The sequence below is a fragment of the Sinocyclocheilus anshuiensis genome, unplaced genomic scaffold, assembly GCF_001515605.1.
Source record: "Sinocyclocheilus anshuiensis isolate Anshui unplaced genomic scaffold, SAMN03320099.WGS_v1.1 scaffold709, whole genome shotgun sequence".
Classification (NCBI taxonomy): domain Eukaryota; kingdom Metazoa; phylum Chordata; class Actinopteri; order Cypriniformes; family Cyprinidae; genus Sinocyclocheilus; species Sinocyclocheilus anshuiensis.
In genome coordinates this window covers 745664-761840 of record NW_015540926.1, presented here as the reverse complement: position 1 = coordinate 761840, position 16177 = coordinate 745664, and the positions used below count along the sequence as shown (strand labels likewise).

Here is a 16177-nt window from a genome sequence, read left to right as displayed (position 1 = left end):
TCTATCTCTCTCTCTCTCTCTCTCTCTCTCTCTCTATATATATATATATATATATATATAATATTATTCATTATTATTTGTGCACTTATTAATTTTTTATTTACAACTTTTTATTTTCATGTTTTTATAATCATATTTTAAAAAATTATTTTAATGACATTATTTGTGCATTTTAATATTTATATTTTTATAGAATTTCCATGTTTCTAGATTCAAATTTTAATATTCAAAAATTATTTAAATAACACTACCGTTCACTCATTTATTTATTTTTAATTATTATATTTAATTTATTTAAAAAAAACATTCAAACAACATTACTTTTATTTACAACTTTGTATTTTCATGTTTCTAGATTCATATTTTAACATTTAAAATGACTTAAATGACAATTTATGCGCTTTTATTTTTTCTGGGTAAAAGTGCAGAATGAAACACTAAATCCACGTTTACATGGTACATAAGCCGCTTCTGAGCCGGCTTTGCAGTGTAAAGATGGCATTAGAGGATTCTTGTATGATTGCATTTGCTTCCACATTATGATAGATACTCCAATAGGAAACCAGCACATCTGTATTGGAGATTTTTTTGGACTAAAGTGCTATTTTGAATACTGGAACTCAATGCACTTATTATCTGAAATGATGACATGCATTGCAACAAGCGCTACACAAATAAACGTGCACTGAATTGAATTCGCACTTGGTCACTTGACATTTATACCTCATTATCACGTGCGCCCATCCACACCTCACACCATTCGCCCTTGCAACAATAATATTAACACTATAGCACTGCCGTTTACATGCTCGCCGTGTTTCATTGGCTCTGCGCCTCCACAATAGCCATAATCCGACTTGGACGAGCGGGAGACTCTTACCATGAGCACGGCGAGGTTGTTGTGGTGCGCGCAGTGGATGGTGGTCGTGTTGTGCGCGGAGCCCGTTATGTGGCAGCCTTCCGCGCGCCAGCCGCCGTGTCCATCCAGCAGGTCAAAATCCCAGTATGCCGCGGTGGGGTCTACACCCAACGAGAAGTGCCGGAGAGCGACGGTAACCGGCTGCACGGGGCTCCCGGGGCTACACCCATCTGCACAGGAGAGCAACACATTGCGTCAAGTAACGAACCGAGTGGAAAGTCCTCAAGTGTTGCATGCATTTGGAAGCTGATGCATGCAATCACGCACATGCACATCTCAGAATTTAACAAATGAGATGAGTTGCGCACGCAAACGAGCTTTATACAACTCGTGCACAATTGCAACGCAACAGTTGCACCATCGTGCAAGCACGCGCGCGCTTTCTCATAATTGCGTGTGACGCTAACGACAACATATTCCATTGCAAAACACTTTAGTGGTGAAACGCAGTGATATATAGGATGCACGGATGACATGCATGGGGAAAATCAAAGCCTTACCTAATTTGGTGAATGCAACTGGTGTCGAAACGCTTCTGCGCTTGCCATCGTCCGCAAGATTTGACGAATTCCCCGTGCACGGAAAGAGTTTTCCATTGCGGAAGACGATCAGCTGCAGCTTACAGGTGCAGTTCTCCACAGACCGAGGGGTAGCCAGCGGGAAATGTATGGAGGCGATGGCCACCGTGTTCTGCAAATGGAGAAACGCATATGAGATGTGCATCAGATGCGCAGACGCGCGTCAGCTCCGGTCTGATTGAGAGAGAAGGGCAAAGTGCTGGAGGAAGCAGGGGTTTCTGCTTGTCTTTGGTCTGCCGCAGAGGTGGAAATGATTGTGAGCAGCACAGCTCACTACAACATCAGCATAAGAGCAGTCTGATAACACAGCACAGAAGCACAGGGGTTATCAGCATCATCAGCCTGAGAAGAGCTTCTCCTCTTTATCTGTTAGGATATGTCAGTGTCTACTGCAGATACTGAAGGCGAAGAAAAACATGTTGTTTTGGCCTCTGAAAACACATTTAAGATTAAAGCTATAAGCAGATGTTAATGCAGAGAGAGTGTTTTTGCAAAGACATTTTAAAAGCAAAAGATGTGCTAAAATGACTAGGTTGGGTTGAAAACCATTTCATGACCAAAACTGGCCAGATAAATTGGAGAAAAATCATTTTCTACTCGGCTTGATAAACAACAACAACAACAATAATAATAAAATAGTACCACTGGATAGTACTATTTAAAACATCATAAAACAATCTAATAATAAACAGTAAAAATAAAAATATTTTACTAAAAATTTAAATTCCATAAAATTTGTTAATAAAAATATATAATAAAATACATTGGATAGTACCACTTATAATAATTGCAATAAATAAGTAAACAACCCATTATTTTTTGAACATTGTGCAAGCCCATAAAAACGAATTATAATAAAATATATAATAAAAGAAAAAGCACTAAAAAGAAAAGAAAAGAAAAATACTACTTTAATATAATAAAAGTACTATCACTGGATAGCACCACCCATAATAACTGATAATAATCATAACAACTTGATAATAAGCATGATTTTTTCTTTCAACATTTTGTGTAATCCCATAAAAATGTATTATAATAATAAATATAAAATAAAATGTAATATAATAAAAAAAAAAATAATACTTTCCAGTAGAATCACTGGATAGTCCCACTTGCAAAAATTGGTAAATAGGTCATAATACACTTGTGATGTTGTGTAATTCCCATAAAAATATATAAGAAAAGGATACATTCCATATATATATATATACATACATAATTGGTAAACAAATAAATATACATTAATTAATATATAATCCCTAATAACCCATGATTTTTTATTTGAACATTTTGTGCAATCCCTGTTACATTTAAAACATTTTTAGTTACAGTTACAGTTACAGGCTGGAAACCCCCATCAAATCAGACAACATGATGAAGAGAGATAATTCAGCCTTTAGAGAAGTACAAATGTCTGCTGCAGCTCATTTCCAGCGGTTAGAGAGTCTGAGAGTCTCTGTTACCATAAGAACCTGTCAATGTCCGAAAGCTTTCAGACTGGAGCGCAGCGGCTCTGATATAAGCTCGTGTGTAATGAGTGCCTGTGCTTGGAAAGAAAGCCTGCCGTCAGCATCCGTCTGCTCCGGGAAGAGAGAAATCAGTCTGTCGAGCAGCCAGGAGTTTCATTCACAAAACCAGTCATGGTGTGATTTCCATACGTGACTCACGGCTTTTACCCAGCGTGCACTGCAGCATCCCAATTACATTCCAGCAGCTCTTCAATGCAGCACTCACATCTACAGCACATACGCTTAATCTGAATGAAGGATGACATTTATTTGAATTTGTCTCCATGAGACATCTCTCCTTTCACGCTGACTGTAAATGTTTCAGAAAAAGCATCAGGCTCGTTCTCAGTGGATTGTTCAGTGTTTATGAAGGCGACGTTCAGCACCAAGGACAGCAGCCAAACGAGTCTTTTTGAAGGAAATGCTTCCATTATTGTTGGAAAACAATATATAGCTTGATTTGAACAGGTTATACATTTATTATCATAATACACACGGTTTACAAAGAATAACTAGTGATCAATTCAAAGGAAACAGTGACAAAAACTCCTTAAGATGTTTAAGTAGAGGAGGAAGATATCAAGATGTCTTATATAAGCCTATTTAACCCTATAAAGCCTGATATATGAAATAATAGTCCTCCATTAAAAAAAAAAAAAAAATGGAACGGTTTATTGAAGCTTTAGACAAAATAATCTCTTTGATGCATCAGGCTTTTATGGCTCATATAACCTGATATAGTGAGAATATGAAGTATTTCATTCAGAAATATGCAATTTGGTGCAGATGCTGATATTTCTATGATGACATTCTGCTGCTTGTGATGTAAATCAATGAGATCTTTATAGCAGTGCAGCAGATACTGACATAAAATGATCTAAATATCAGTGGTCGCTCTATATCTCCAGTAATATGTCTAAAAATAAGATGAGATTGAAATGATCCAGACATATAATGCAATGATTGAGAAATGAAGAAATAAAGGCTCCTCCGAAGAATAACTTCAGAAATAGTGAAAGCACGACACTGCATATTGATTTCAATTAATGCAAAATGTAGTTAGAATTTTTTTTTGTATTGCATATAACATTCAGATGCAATGCTGATGAATGTGCACACGCACATAAACTCATGTTCAAATAAACAAACATTTAGAAATAAGAAAATGCATGGATTAATAAAGTTGATATTTTGAATGCAAAGCAAGTATATGCATAAATGCATTTGTATAAAATTATTAACATTCATTTACGTTTTGTATTCTTCTAGAAATCACAGAAAATCACACTGTATTTTCGTTTGGAGGTCTGAACTTACAGAAATTATTCAAATTTAAGACAGTAGATGTTTAACACCAACATGAAAACAAGCATTGAAATGCATTAGTTACTAGCATAACCCATGTGTTTCAGTGCCGGTTCTGTTGCTCCTTAGCACATTTAATCAAACAGACTTTGCACTACATGCACTTCATTTGCGTAAACCCTAAACTGAAGTGCTGGTAGCAGCAGCAGTTTTTAACAACATGAAGCAGCTCTTTGAGAACGCAGCAGAGGCTGTAACAGCGAGAGCGTAACATCAAAATGAAAGAGACTAATTTACAAAGCTCTCCTCTCTTTTTTGCACTTGGAGAATTCGTGTTGTGTTACTCAGAGAAAGATAAGAAAAAAAACGTTGTCATGCCAACTGGCTGCTCTACCATTACAATGTCTGGACTAAAGAGGAGTTGTCTCTGCAAAACATCACCAACATACAGTGTTTCTTCCTTTCTTTGGATAAAAGCATCTACAAAATGCATAAATGTACATAAATGTGTCTAGGATTTTTACCCGTATTTTCTGGTCCAGCAGGAGAAAATGGTGCATCTAGGTATTTAACAGGATGGTATGACTTGAAACAAATGTCCAAATAACTGTGGTACTCGAATATACAATGTAGTATCTTCTGCTCTCCAAGGCTGCATTTATTTGATCAAAAATACAGTAAAATTGTGAAATATTATTACAATTTAAAACAGCTGTTTTCTATGTGAATATCTGTGAAATGTAATGTATTTCTGTGATGCGCAGCTGTATTTTCAGCATCATTCCTCCAGTCTTCAGTGTCACATGATCTTCAGAAATCATTCTAATATGCTGCTTTGCCGCTCAAGAAACATTTCTGATTATTATCAATGTTGAAAACAGTTGTGCTGCACAATATTTTTGCGGAAACTGTGATATATTTTTCCCATGATTCTTTCGTGAATAGAAAATAAACAACAGCATTTATTTAAAATGGCTTTTTTTTGTTTGTAACATTATAAATGTCTTTACTGTGATCGATTTAATTAATCAAATTTTATTATTTTTTCTACTTAAGTACTCAATTATCAATTATTATTGGTACTTAATTATTAATAAAGTTTCTTACTATTATCATCAATGCCGAAAACAGATTCTGCTGCTTATAATATTTGTAAAAACAAAAGATTTTTTGAGGATTCTTTGATGAATAGAAAGTTCAAAAGAACTGCGTTTATTTGAAATTTGAAGTTTTTTTGTAGCATTATAAATGTCTTTACTGTCACTTTTGATCAATTTAATGCATCCACAAAAATATTGTGCAGCACAACTGTTTTCAACATTGATAATAATCAGAAATGTTTCTTGAGCAGCAAATCAGCAAATTAGAATGATTTCTGAAGATCATGTGACACTGAAGACTGGAGGAATGATGCTGAAAATACAGCTGCGCATCACAGAAATACATTACATTTCACAGATATTCACATAGAAAACAGCTGTTTTACATTGTAATAATATTTCACAATTTTTACTGTATTTTTGATCAAATAAATGCAGCCCTGGTGAGCAGAAGAGACTACAAGTTACATATTCACTTCATTTACAGTGTCAAAGGGAAGATTTAATCTTATATTACTCTCGCTTATCATTAGAGGACTAAAAAAAGGCCACGGCATGAGAGATGGAGCCCATAAAACCCCAGCGATGGAACAGGATGGATGAAGCTCTCGGTTTATTTAAAGAAGTCTTTTCTGTCATCAATTTCCCACAGATACCAGTGCTTTCATGTGCTTTTATGAATCATTCTGAGCCAGACATGATGAAAGCAGATGAGTTTCAGCGCAGGAACATCATTCAGCACCGGGATTCCTGGACGAGAGTCTCCCGAGGGCGTTTCTCCAGACCGTTTAGTATGAATTATCTAGCAGGGATCTCCACAACTACTGAAATCCACTAGTCAGTGGGTAATCTAAGTGACTAGTTGGACTTAAGGAACCCCTGGATAACCACGCAAGTTTAGAGCCACTAAAAACACATCAGCTGGATAATAAAGGGCTGGGTGATACCGTAAGTTTGGATGATAATCGAGAGATAAATATTTTTCCATTTGCTTTGGAACATTTTTTAAAAAAGGTGTTTTTGGTTACAAGGTGTATTTGTTACAAAATACATACCGTTTACTGCAAAATCAACACTATGGATCACTCACAGTGAGGTTTTATATATTTTTTACTAATATTTTGAATTAGTTTTTATATCTTGTTTTCATTTTAATTTTTGTTAAAGTTTTAGTAACGTTGTTGTTTTTTGTTGTCCTTTTTGTTTTAATATACAGTCTATATAGTTTTAATACATTTTTATTTTAGTTTTTGTTTTGTTACTTTAGTACATCAAGTTAAACTAAATGAAAATAAGAAAAGTTACCTTGGTAACTAGCTGAAATCCTTTTATTTTATTTAATTTAATTTAATTTTATTTAATTTAATTTAATTTAATTTAATTATAAAAACATTTAGCTTTTTATGTATTCTGGTTTCCTTTGTCATCTAGTAAAAAAAAATGTAAATGAAAATATATAGTTTCTAAAACATAAAAAATTTGCTTCTCACCTGTCGAACTCTTTTCTTCGAGCTCCCGACCCGGAAAATGCCCACCGTCTGCAGACCTTCACAGCAGCAAAGCAAATAACCGGCACTGTTACGTCAACGTCTATATGGAAACAGTCTTAAAACTGTGTTTAGACTATGCTCAAACTAGTCCGGCTGTCTCTCACACTCTCTCACACTCACACTCACACTCTCACACACTCTCTCACACTCTCTCACACTCTCTCTCACTCACTCTCATACACTCTCATACACTCTCACACACTCTCACACACTCACTCACACACTCACACACACACTCACACAAACACTCTCACACTCTCACACTCACTCACACTCTCTCACACTCTCTCACACTCTCACACTCACACACTCACACACTCACACACACTCTCACACACTCACTCTCACACTCTCTCACACTCTCTCTCACACTCTCTCACACTCTCTCTCACACTCTCTCACACTCTCTCTCACACTCTCTCACACTCTCTCTCACACTCTCTCACACTCTCTCTCACACTCTCTCACACTCTCTCTCACACTCTCTCACACTCTCTCTCACACTCTCTCACACTCTCTCTCACACTCTCTCACACTCTCTCTCACACTCTCTCACACTCTCTCTCACACTCTCTCACACTCTCTCTCACACTCTCTCACACTCTCTCTCACACTCTCTCACACTCTCTCTCACACTCTCTCACACTCTCTCTCACACTCTCTCACACTCTCTCTCACACTCTCTCACACTCTCTCTCACACTCTCTCACACTCTCTCTCACACTCTCTCACACTCTCTCTCACACTCTCTCACACTCTCTCTCACACTCTCTCACACTCTCTCTCACACTCTCTCACACTCTCTCTCACACTCTCTCACACTCTCTCTCACACTCTCTCACACTCTCTCTCACACTCTCTCACACTCTCTCTCACACTCTCTCACACTCTCTCTCACACTCTCTCACACTCTCTCTCACACTCTCTCACACTCTCTCTCACACTCTCTCACACTCTCTCTCACACTCTCTCACACTCTCTCTCACACTCTCTCACACTCTCTCTCACACTCTCTCACACTCTCTCTCACACTCTCTCACACTCTCTCTCACACTCTCTCACACTCTCTCTCACACTCTCTCACACTCTCTCTCACACTCTCTCACACTCTCTCTCACACTCTCTCACACTCTCTCTCACACTCTCTCACACTCTCTCTCACACTCTCTCACACTCTCTCTCACACTCTCTCACACTCTCTCTCACACTCTCTCACACTCTCTCTCACACTCTCTCACACTCTCTCTCACACTCTCTCACACTCTCTCTCACACTCTCTCACACTCTCTCTCACACTCTCTCACACTCTCTCTCACACTCTCTCACACTCTCTCTCACACTCTCTCACACTCTCTCTCACACTCTCTCACACTCTCTCTCACACTCTCTCACACTCTCTCTCACACTCTCTCACACTCTCTCTCACACTCTCTCACACTCTCTCTCACACTCTCTCACACTCTCTCTCACACTCTCTCACACTCTCTCTCACACTCTCTCACACTCTCTCTCACACTCTCTCACACTCTCTCTCACACTCTCTCACACTCTCTCTCACACTCTCTCACACTCTCTCTCACACTCTCTCACACTCTCTCTCACACTCTCTCACACTCTCTCTCACACTCTCTCACACTCTCTCTCACACTCTCTCACACTCTCTCTCACACTCTCTCACACTCTCTCTCACACTCTCTCACACTCTCTCTCACACTCTCTCACACTCTCTCTCACACTCTCTCACACTCTCTCTCACACTCTCTCACACTCTCTCTCACACTCTCTCACACTCTCTCTCACACTCTCTCACACTCTCTCTCACACTCTCTCACACTCTCTCTCACACTCTCTCACACTCTCTCTCACACTCTCTCACACTCTCTCTCACACTCTCTCACACTCTCTCTCACACTCTCTCACACTCTCTCTCACACTCTCTCACACTCTCTCTCACACTCTCTCACACTCTCTCTCACACTCTCTCACACTCTCTCTCACACTCTCTCACACTCTCTCTCACACTCTCTCACACTCTCTCTCACACTCTCTCACACTCTCTCTCACACTCTCTCACACTCTCTCTCACACTCTCTCACACTCTCTCTCACACTCTCTCACACTCTCTCTCACACTCTCTCACACTCTCTCTCACACTCTCTCACACTCTCTCTCACACTCTCTCACACTCTCTCTCACACTCTCTCACACTCTCTCTCACACTCTCTCACACTCTCTCTCACACTCTCTCACACTCTCTCTCACACTCTCTCACACTCTCTCTCACACTCTCTCACACTCTCTCTCACACTCTCTCACACTCTCTCTCACACTCTCTCACACTCTCTCTCACACTCTCTCACACTCTCTCTCACACTCTCTCACACTCTCTCTCACACTCTCTCACACTCTCTCTCACACTCTCTCACACTCTCTCTCACACTCTCTCACACTCTCTCTCACACTCTCTCACACTCTCTCTCACACTCTCTCACACTCTCTCTCACACTCTCTCACACTCTCTCTCACACTCTCTCACACTCTCTCTCACACTCTCTCACACTCTCTCTCACACTCTCTCACACTCTCTCTCACACTCTCTCACACTCTCTCTCACACTCTCTCACACTCTCTCTCACACTCTCTCACACTCTCTCTCACACTCTCTCACACTCTCTCTCACACTCTCTCACACTCTCTCTCACACTCTCTCACACTCTCTCTCACACTCTCTCACACTCTCTCTCACACTCTCTCACACTCTCTCTCACACTCTCTCACACTCTCTCTCACACTCTCTCACACTCTCTCTCACACTCTCTCACACTCTCTCTCACACTCTCTCACACTCTCTCTCACACTCTCTCACACTCTCTCTCACACTCTCTCACACTCTCTCTCACACTCTCTCACACTCTCTCTCACACTCTCTCACACTCTCTCTCACACTCTCTCACACTCTCTCTCACACTCTCTCACACTCTCTCTCACACTCTCTCACACTCTCTCTCACACTCTCTCACACTCTCTCTCACACTCTCTCACACTCTCTCTCACACTCTCTCACACTCTCTCTCACACTCTCTCACACTCTCTCTCACACTCTCTCACACTCTCTCTCACACTCTCTCACACTCTCTCTCACACTCTCTCACACTCTCTCTCACACTCTCTCACACTCTCTCTCACACTCTCTCACACTCTCTCTCACACTCTCTCACACTCTCTCTCACACTCTCTCACACTCTCTCTCACACTCTCTCACACTCTCTCTCACACTCTCTCACACTCTCTCTCACACTCTCTCACACTCTCTCTCACACTCTCTCACACTCTCTCTCACACTCTCTCACACTCTCTCTCACACTCTCTCACACTCTCTCTCACACTCTCTCACACTCTCTCTCACACTCTCTCACACTCTCTCTCACACTCTCTCACACTCTCTCTCACACTCTCTCACACTCTCTCTCACACTCTCTCACACTCTCTCTCACACTCTCTCACACTCTCTCTCACACTCTCTCACACTCTCTCTCACACTCTCTCACACTCTCTCTCACACTCTCTCACACTCTCTCTCACACTCTCTCACACTCTCTCTCACACTCTCTCACACTCTCTCTCACACTCTCTCACACTCTCTCTCACACTCTCTCACACTCTCTCTCACACTCTCTCACACTCTCTCTCACACTCTCTCACACTCTCTCTCACACTCTCTCACACTCTCTCTCACACTCTCTCACACTCTCACACACTCTCACACACTCACTCACACACTCACACACACACTCACACAAACACTCACACTCTCACACACTCACACACTCACTCACACTCTCACACTCTCACACTCTCACACTCTCACACTCTCACACTCACACACTCACACACTCACTCACTCACACTCTCTCACACTCTCTCACACTCTCTCACACTCTCTCACACTCACACAGTCACACACTCACACAGGCTGATCATCTCGGCCGTCTTACACCGTCCCATCATGCATCACACTGTGACAGATTCACTAAACCACCCACACTCTGGTTAGTTGACTTTAACCTTTCTCAGCTAGTTCTCCTGTTCACACTCCATCTGATTCCTTCTGAAGTTATTGCAGAGTGTCTTTAAAGTATTTATGAATGTGCCTAAACATACTCATTTTCTCAATCTCACTTTTCCTCAGAATCAAATAACTGTAAATAGCGAGAGAAATCACAAATGAATCGATGTGCATGCAGCGCAAGTTCCTATAGTTACTAGACTGAGGCGAGTCCACGATATACTGATAACTAGATTTTAACAATTAGTTAAAACTATGCATTTCAGTTAGTAATATGCTGCAATGCCGTCACATGGTCTTGCATGTTTTGAATTGTTAACGGCATCTAATTAATAGAAACACTTATTTTGATTTGACAATTCTTTTTTTGTTTTTTTTTTGTAAAATTCATGGCAGTCTGAACAAATACACAAATGAATCGATGTGCATGCAGCGCAAGTTCCTATAGTTACTAGACTGAGGCGAGTCCACGATATACTGATAACTAGATTTTAACAATTAGTTAAAACTATGCATTTCAGTTAGTAATATGCTGCAATGCCGTCACATGATCTTGCATGTTTTGAATTGTTAACGGCATCTAATTAATACAAACACTTATTTTGATTTGACAATTCTTTTTTTGTTTTGTTTTTGTAAAATTCATGGCAGTCTGAACAAATAGGTCAATAAATCAAAAGTATATTACTGTTTTTTTTTACCAGGAGTAATGGCAATATGATAAGACACCTTCCAACAACACCAGGGTCACCGGTTCGATTCTCAGATAATGCTGCATGAGCAGATAAAAGGTTTACGTGAAAAGCATAATTAAAAATGCATTCACAGTGATTGATGCATGAGAAACAGTGAGAGCAGTATGACAGTGATTTCCGACCGCGTGAGGAACGCAGCGTGTGAGAATCAGAGATCAGCCCCGTTACACTCGTTTCTACACAGCGCTTTGAATTTAATGCCGCTCTGTTATTTATTGTGTTGTTGCAACTGCTTCACACATCTCTTTCATGTGATTACTAGCAGTCTCGTCACATCTCCAGCTGTGACTGGATCTGAAATGTGCTTATTGTTTTCCTGAGGAGTCGATATTTGCTTTGGCGTGTCAGAAACCCCGAGAGTCTTGATGAGTTTCATCAGCAAACGAGCGCGTGAACGGCAGAAACTCACCGCTGAGCTACAATAACGCAAATGAACATCTAACGTCAACACGAAATCAAAACCGACTCCATTTACTTTAATAATTCATGATTTATCAGTGCATGCTATTCTAAAAGATAAATGATAAAAATGATTTAACTGAAATGAACATTCTTGGCCAGAACTGCAAACTCAAAAATGCTTAATTTAATTTTTCAGTTAGCCTTAATCGTAATTTTTTGTTGTAATATTCCAAAATAATGTTGTATTTTTTTTTATAAAATGCATATTGAAAAATAAATACATTTCTTTACACATATATATATATATATATATATATATATAGTGATTTTTACATTTATAAAAATATTTTTGAGTGTTAAGACAAGCACCAATAATTAAAATATTAAATCATTAAAATTAAAATAATAAAACAAGATCTATGCCAAAATATTTCAGTAATCAAGCAAGAAATTCACAGATTTCTTATACACTGCTGGTCAAAAATAATTAATATTTTTTTATGTTTTTGAAAGAGTCTCTTTTGCTCACCAAGGCTGCATTTATTTGATCAAAAATACAGTAAAAATAGTAATATTGTGCTTTTTTTTGTATTTATTCAGCAGCACAACTGTTTTCAACATTGATGATAATCAGAAATGTTTCTTGAGCAGCACATCAGCATATTAGAATGATTTCTGAAGATCATGTGACACTGAAGACTGGAGTAATGATGCTGAAAATACAGCTGCGCATCACAGAAATAAATTACAGTTTAACAGATATTCACATAGAAAACAGCTATTTTAAATTGTAATAATATTTCACAATTTTTACTGTATTTTTGATTAATTAAATGCAGCCCTGGTGAGCAGAAGAGACTTTCAAATACATTTTAAAATCATAATTTTTCCAGTACGGTCTATGTGAGTTTTGTGAGTTTTTATGGTTGAATGTGTCAAAAAAAAATCCATTTATGCAATGCAAATGCATATTTGCAAAATCAGACAGAGACATAAAGACAGAAACGACTGTCACGATGGGCACTAATGCATCCGTGGAGGACATAAACGCTGCTATTTTGTGTCTGAGAGCAGCCGAGGCCAACAAACACATTACTGAGACAGACACAACCGGACCGCACCGTAACGAAACACAGAGTCTGAACCAACAACATGAACAATCATCAGTGCTTTCCTAACATTACCTCTCATGGGTTCGTCATCACAATCAAAATAAACAACAGCAGCTGAGAAAGTCTCAAAAGCTGCATTTCTCTGCTCTGAAAATCTCACACATACTGATGCGCAGTGTTGGGTAAGTTACTCTAAAAAAGTCATTAATTACTAGTTACTAATTACATCTTCAACAGTGTAATTAGATTACCATACAAATTACTCTCTCCTTTAATTACTTATTACTTTCTAAATCCTATATCAACCTCGACAAGTTATTGACACAAGGATGAAATGGTTCTCTTAATTCGTTCAAATAAAAAAATAGATAACTACAGAAATTATTCTGGTCACACTTTAGATTAGGGTCCAATTCTCACTATTAACAACTAACTATTAACTATGACTTTTGCCTCAATATACCCCTAATTACTGCTTATTAATACTTAGTAAAGTAGATGTAAAGATTAAGAATTGGGTAGGATTAAGGATTTACAATAAGGTCTTGCAGAATAAGACGTTAATATCTGTTTTTTTTTTTTTAAGTAATAATAAACGGCCAATATAACAGTAATATTCATGCTAATAACCAACTAGTTAATAGTGAGAACTGGACACTAAAGTGTTACCAATATTAACTCACCAAATTATTTAAAGTGAGAAGGGTACATAAAAAGTACGCATTTTAAGGTTAGACTTTAAATTTTGATGTTAAATCCACTATTGTACACTGTAAAAAAAAATCGGTGACATTTACGGTAAAATACCGGCAGCTGTTGCCAGAACTTAACCATAAAAAATATGGTAGCAACATTTTAGGTTTTACATTTTATACAGTTTTTCGCCATATATAATACAGAAATGGAAACTTACTGTTAACCAATTAACAGGTTTTTACTGCAGCATTTTTACAGTCTTTTACTGTTAAAATCGCAATCATTTTTTACAGTGTATTGTATATGAATGTTCTACAGTCTATACACAGTATCAACATTACTGATACGCAGCTCTTTCACTGCAGCTCGTGTCGTGCGTTTAGTCTGATTCACATCTCTCATCCTAAATATGAGAGAAAGTGATCATGATTTAGTCTAAGTTAGGGCTGCACGATTAATTTTACAGTCTTTTACTGTTAAAATCGCAATCATTTTTTACAGTGTATTGTATATGAATGTTCTACAGTCTATACACAGTATCAAGTTCAATTACATAAGAAGTAACTGTAATTAAATTACAGAAAAAATAAGAGTAATCCCCTACTTTACTTTTTCAAGGGAAAAGCAATCAAATTACAGTAACTAATTACAGTAATCAAATTAGTGTAACTAATTACACCCAACATTACTGATACGCAGCGCTTTCACTGCAGCTCGTGTCGTGCGTTTAGTAAATATCGCATGCGATTAATCGTGCAGCCCTAGTCTAAGTTTTTCAGCTTTTCATCTCCGTAGGCTCTTGAACTGATGCTAATCAAACAGAAAAGGCAAACTTACTTTCACGATTCTGTGGAGGCAAATGAGGGCAGATGAGTTTGTGTTCACTCAAACACTGGATCTTATGTCGTGTTCTGCTCATTTTGACACAAAAATGCTACTTAACGTCATCGCATTGGACTAAAACTTACTGACTTCGCTGACACAATATATAACAACTTCCCCCAAAAATTTATATATATATTTATTTTACTTTTTAAAGATCTTTTCCCCACCTTGTTACACTACTCAAAACATGACCAGCCTTTAAAAATTAGAGTTTGTAAATCTCTCATTATGCTATATTATCACCAAAGATCAATGCAGTTTCTTAAGCGTGTCTTTCATTTTTCAGCTCTACTGTCATTCTAGCTTGACCTGTTTTCTTTCAATCAGCACAGGCTTTTTATTTCCTTTTGGAACTGGTTGATCATAGTCCTCATTGATCTGAGCTTATTTTCAGTTTATAAAGGGGTCATGAATTGAGAAATCTAAATTCCTTTGATCTTTTGACACAAGAAGTCATTGTACTATAAAAGCATCCTCTAAGTTTCAGAACTCAAAACTTTCTTGTTAGTCTAAAAACAGCTTATACTGAAGGCAGTCTAACAAAACAGCTTGTGGAATGTTCTACTCTATGATGTTATAGTGTGGATAAGCTCCACCTCCGCAGAAGATCATCAACGCCTGGTTCTACATCGCTGCCTGTTTAGCCCCGCCCACCGATTCTACATCGCTGCCTGTTTAGCTCCGCCCACCAATTCTACAGCACTGTCTGCTTAGAAGGCTTGCTGCGATAGACGGTGTTTTCGGTTATACCGGTGTTAAGTGTTTTCAGTTATGTTAAGCCGCAACACCGGTTACGTCATTTGCCTACCGCGGCACCGCCCCCCACCGTGGTTTAGATTTTTTTATAGTAACAAAAATCATTTAGCCTAGTTCAGTTAGAGGACAGACGCTCAATGTAGCGTGCCGAACCGTGCGCGAATGACAGTGCACCACGGAGCAGGAGTCAGATTTTATTTATCACGTGAGGAAAGTGAGTCGAGCTGACTGACAAGAGTGAGGTGAGAAAGACAAGACAATGACAAAAGATTGTTTAGAAAGGAAATGCAAAGGCGCCTGTTTGGCAATATTTTAGATTTTGAAAAGCCTATTGACTGGAAGATTTTTTTAAACATTCGTTTATTTATTTGGTTCCACAGTGTTTGCCGATTTCCAGTTTTATATACCTATTTAAACTTTGTGTAGCCTAAGTAATTTGTTATTTTATTAGGCATATATGGTGTATTTTTATTCATTTTGTTAATAAAAGTTCTATGAGTTTGACGTTGTAGTTGCTTGAATTGAATCAACACTGAATAAAA

General features: G+C 38.4%; 1 protein-coding gene across 1 annotated transcript in view; it reads right to left on the bottom strand.

Moving 5' to 3' along the window:
- Nucleotides 1-743: 743 nt before the first annotated feature.
- The window catches only part of LOC107689349 (adhesion G protein-coupled receptor A3-like), a 113235-nt gene continuing 97801 nt past the window's right edge, over nucleotides 744-16177 (bottom strand). The window contains exons 12-13 of the mRNA XM_016487303.1: nucleotides 1420-1609; nucleotides 744-1089 (exon numbers count right to left, since the gene is read on the bottom strand). Of these exons, the coding sequence (XP_016342789.1) occupies nucleotides 752-1089; nucleotides 1420-1609 (528 nt within the window). The 3' untranslated portion in view covers nucleotides 744-751. The remainder of the gene's footprint in view (nucleotides 1090-1419; nucleotides 1610-16177) is intronic.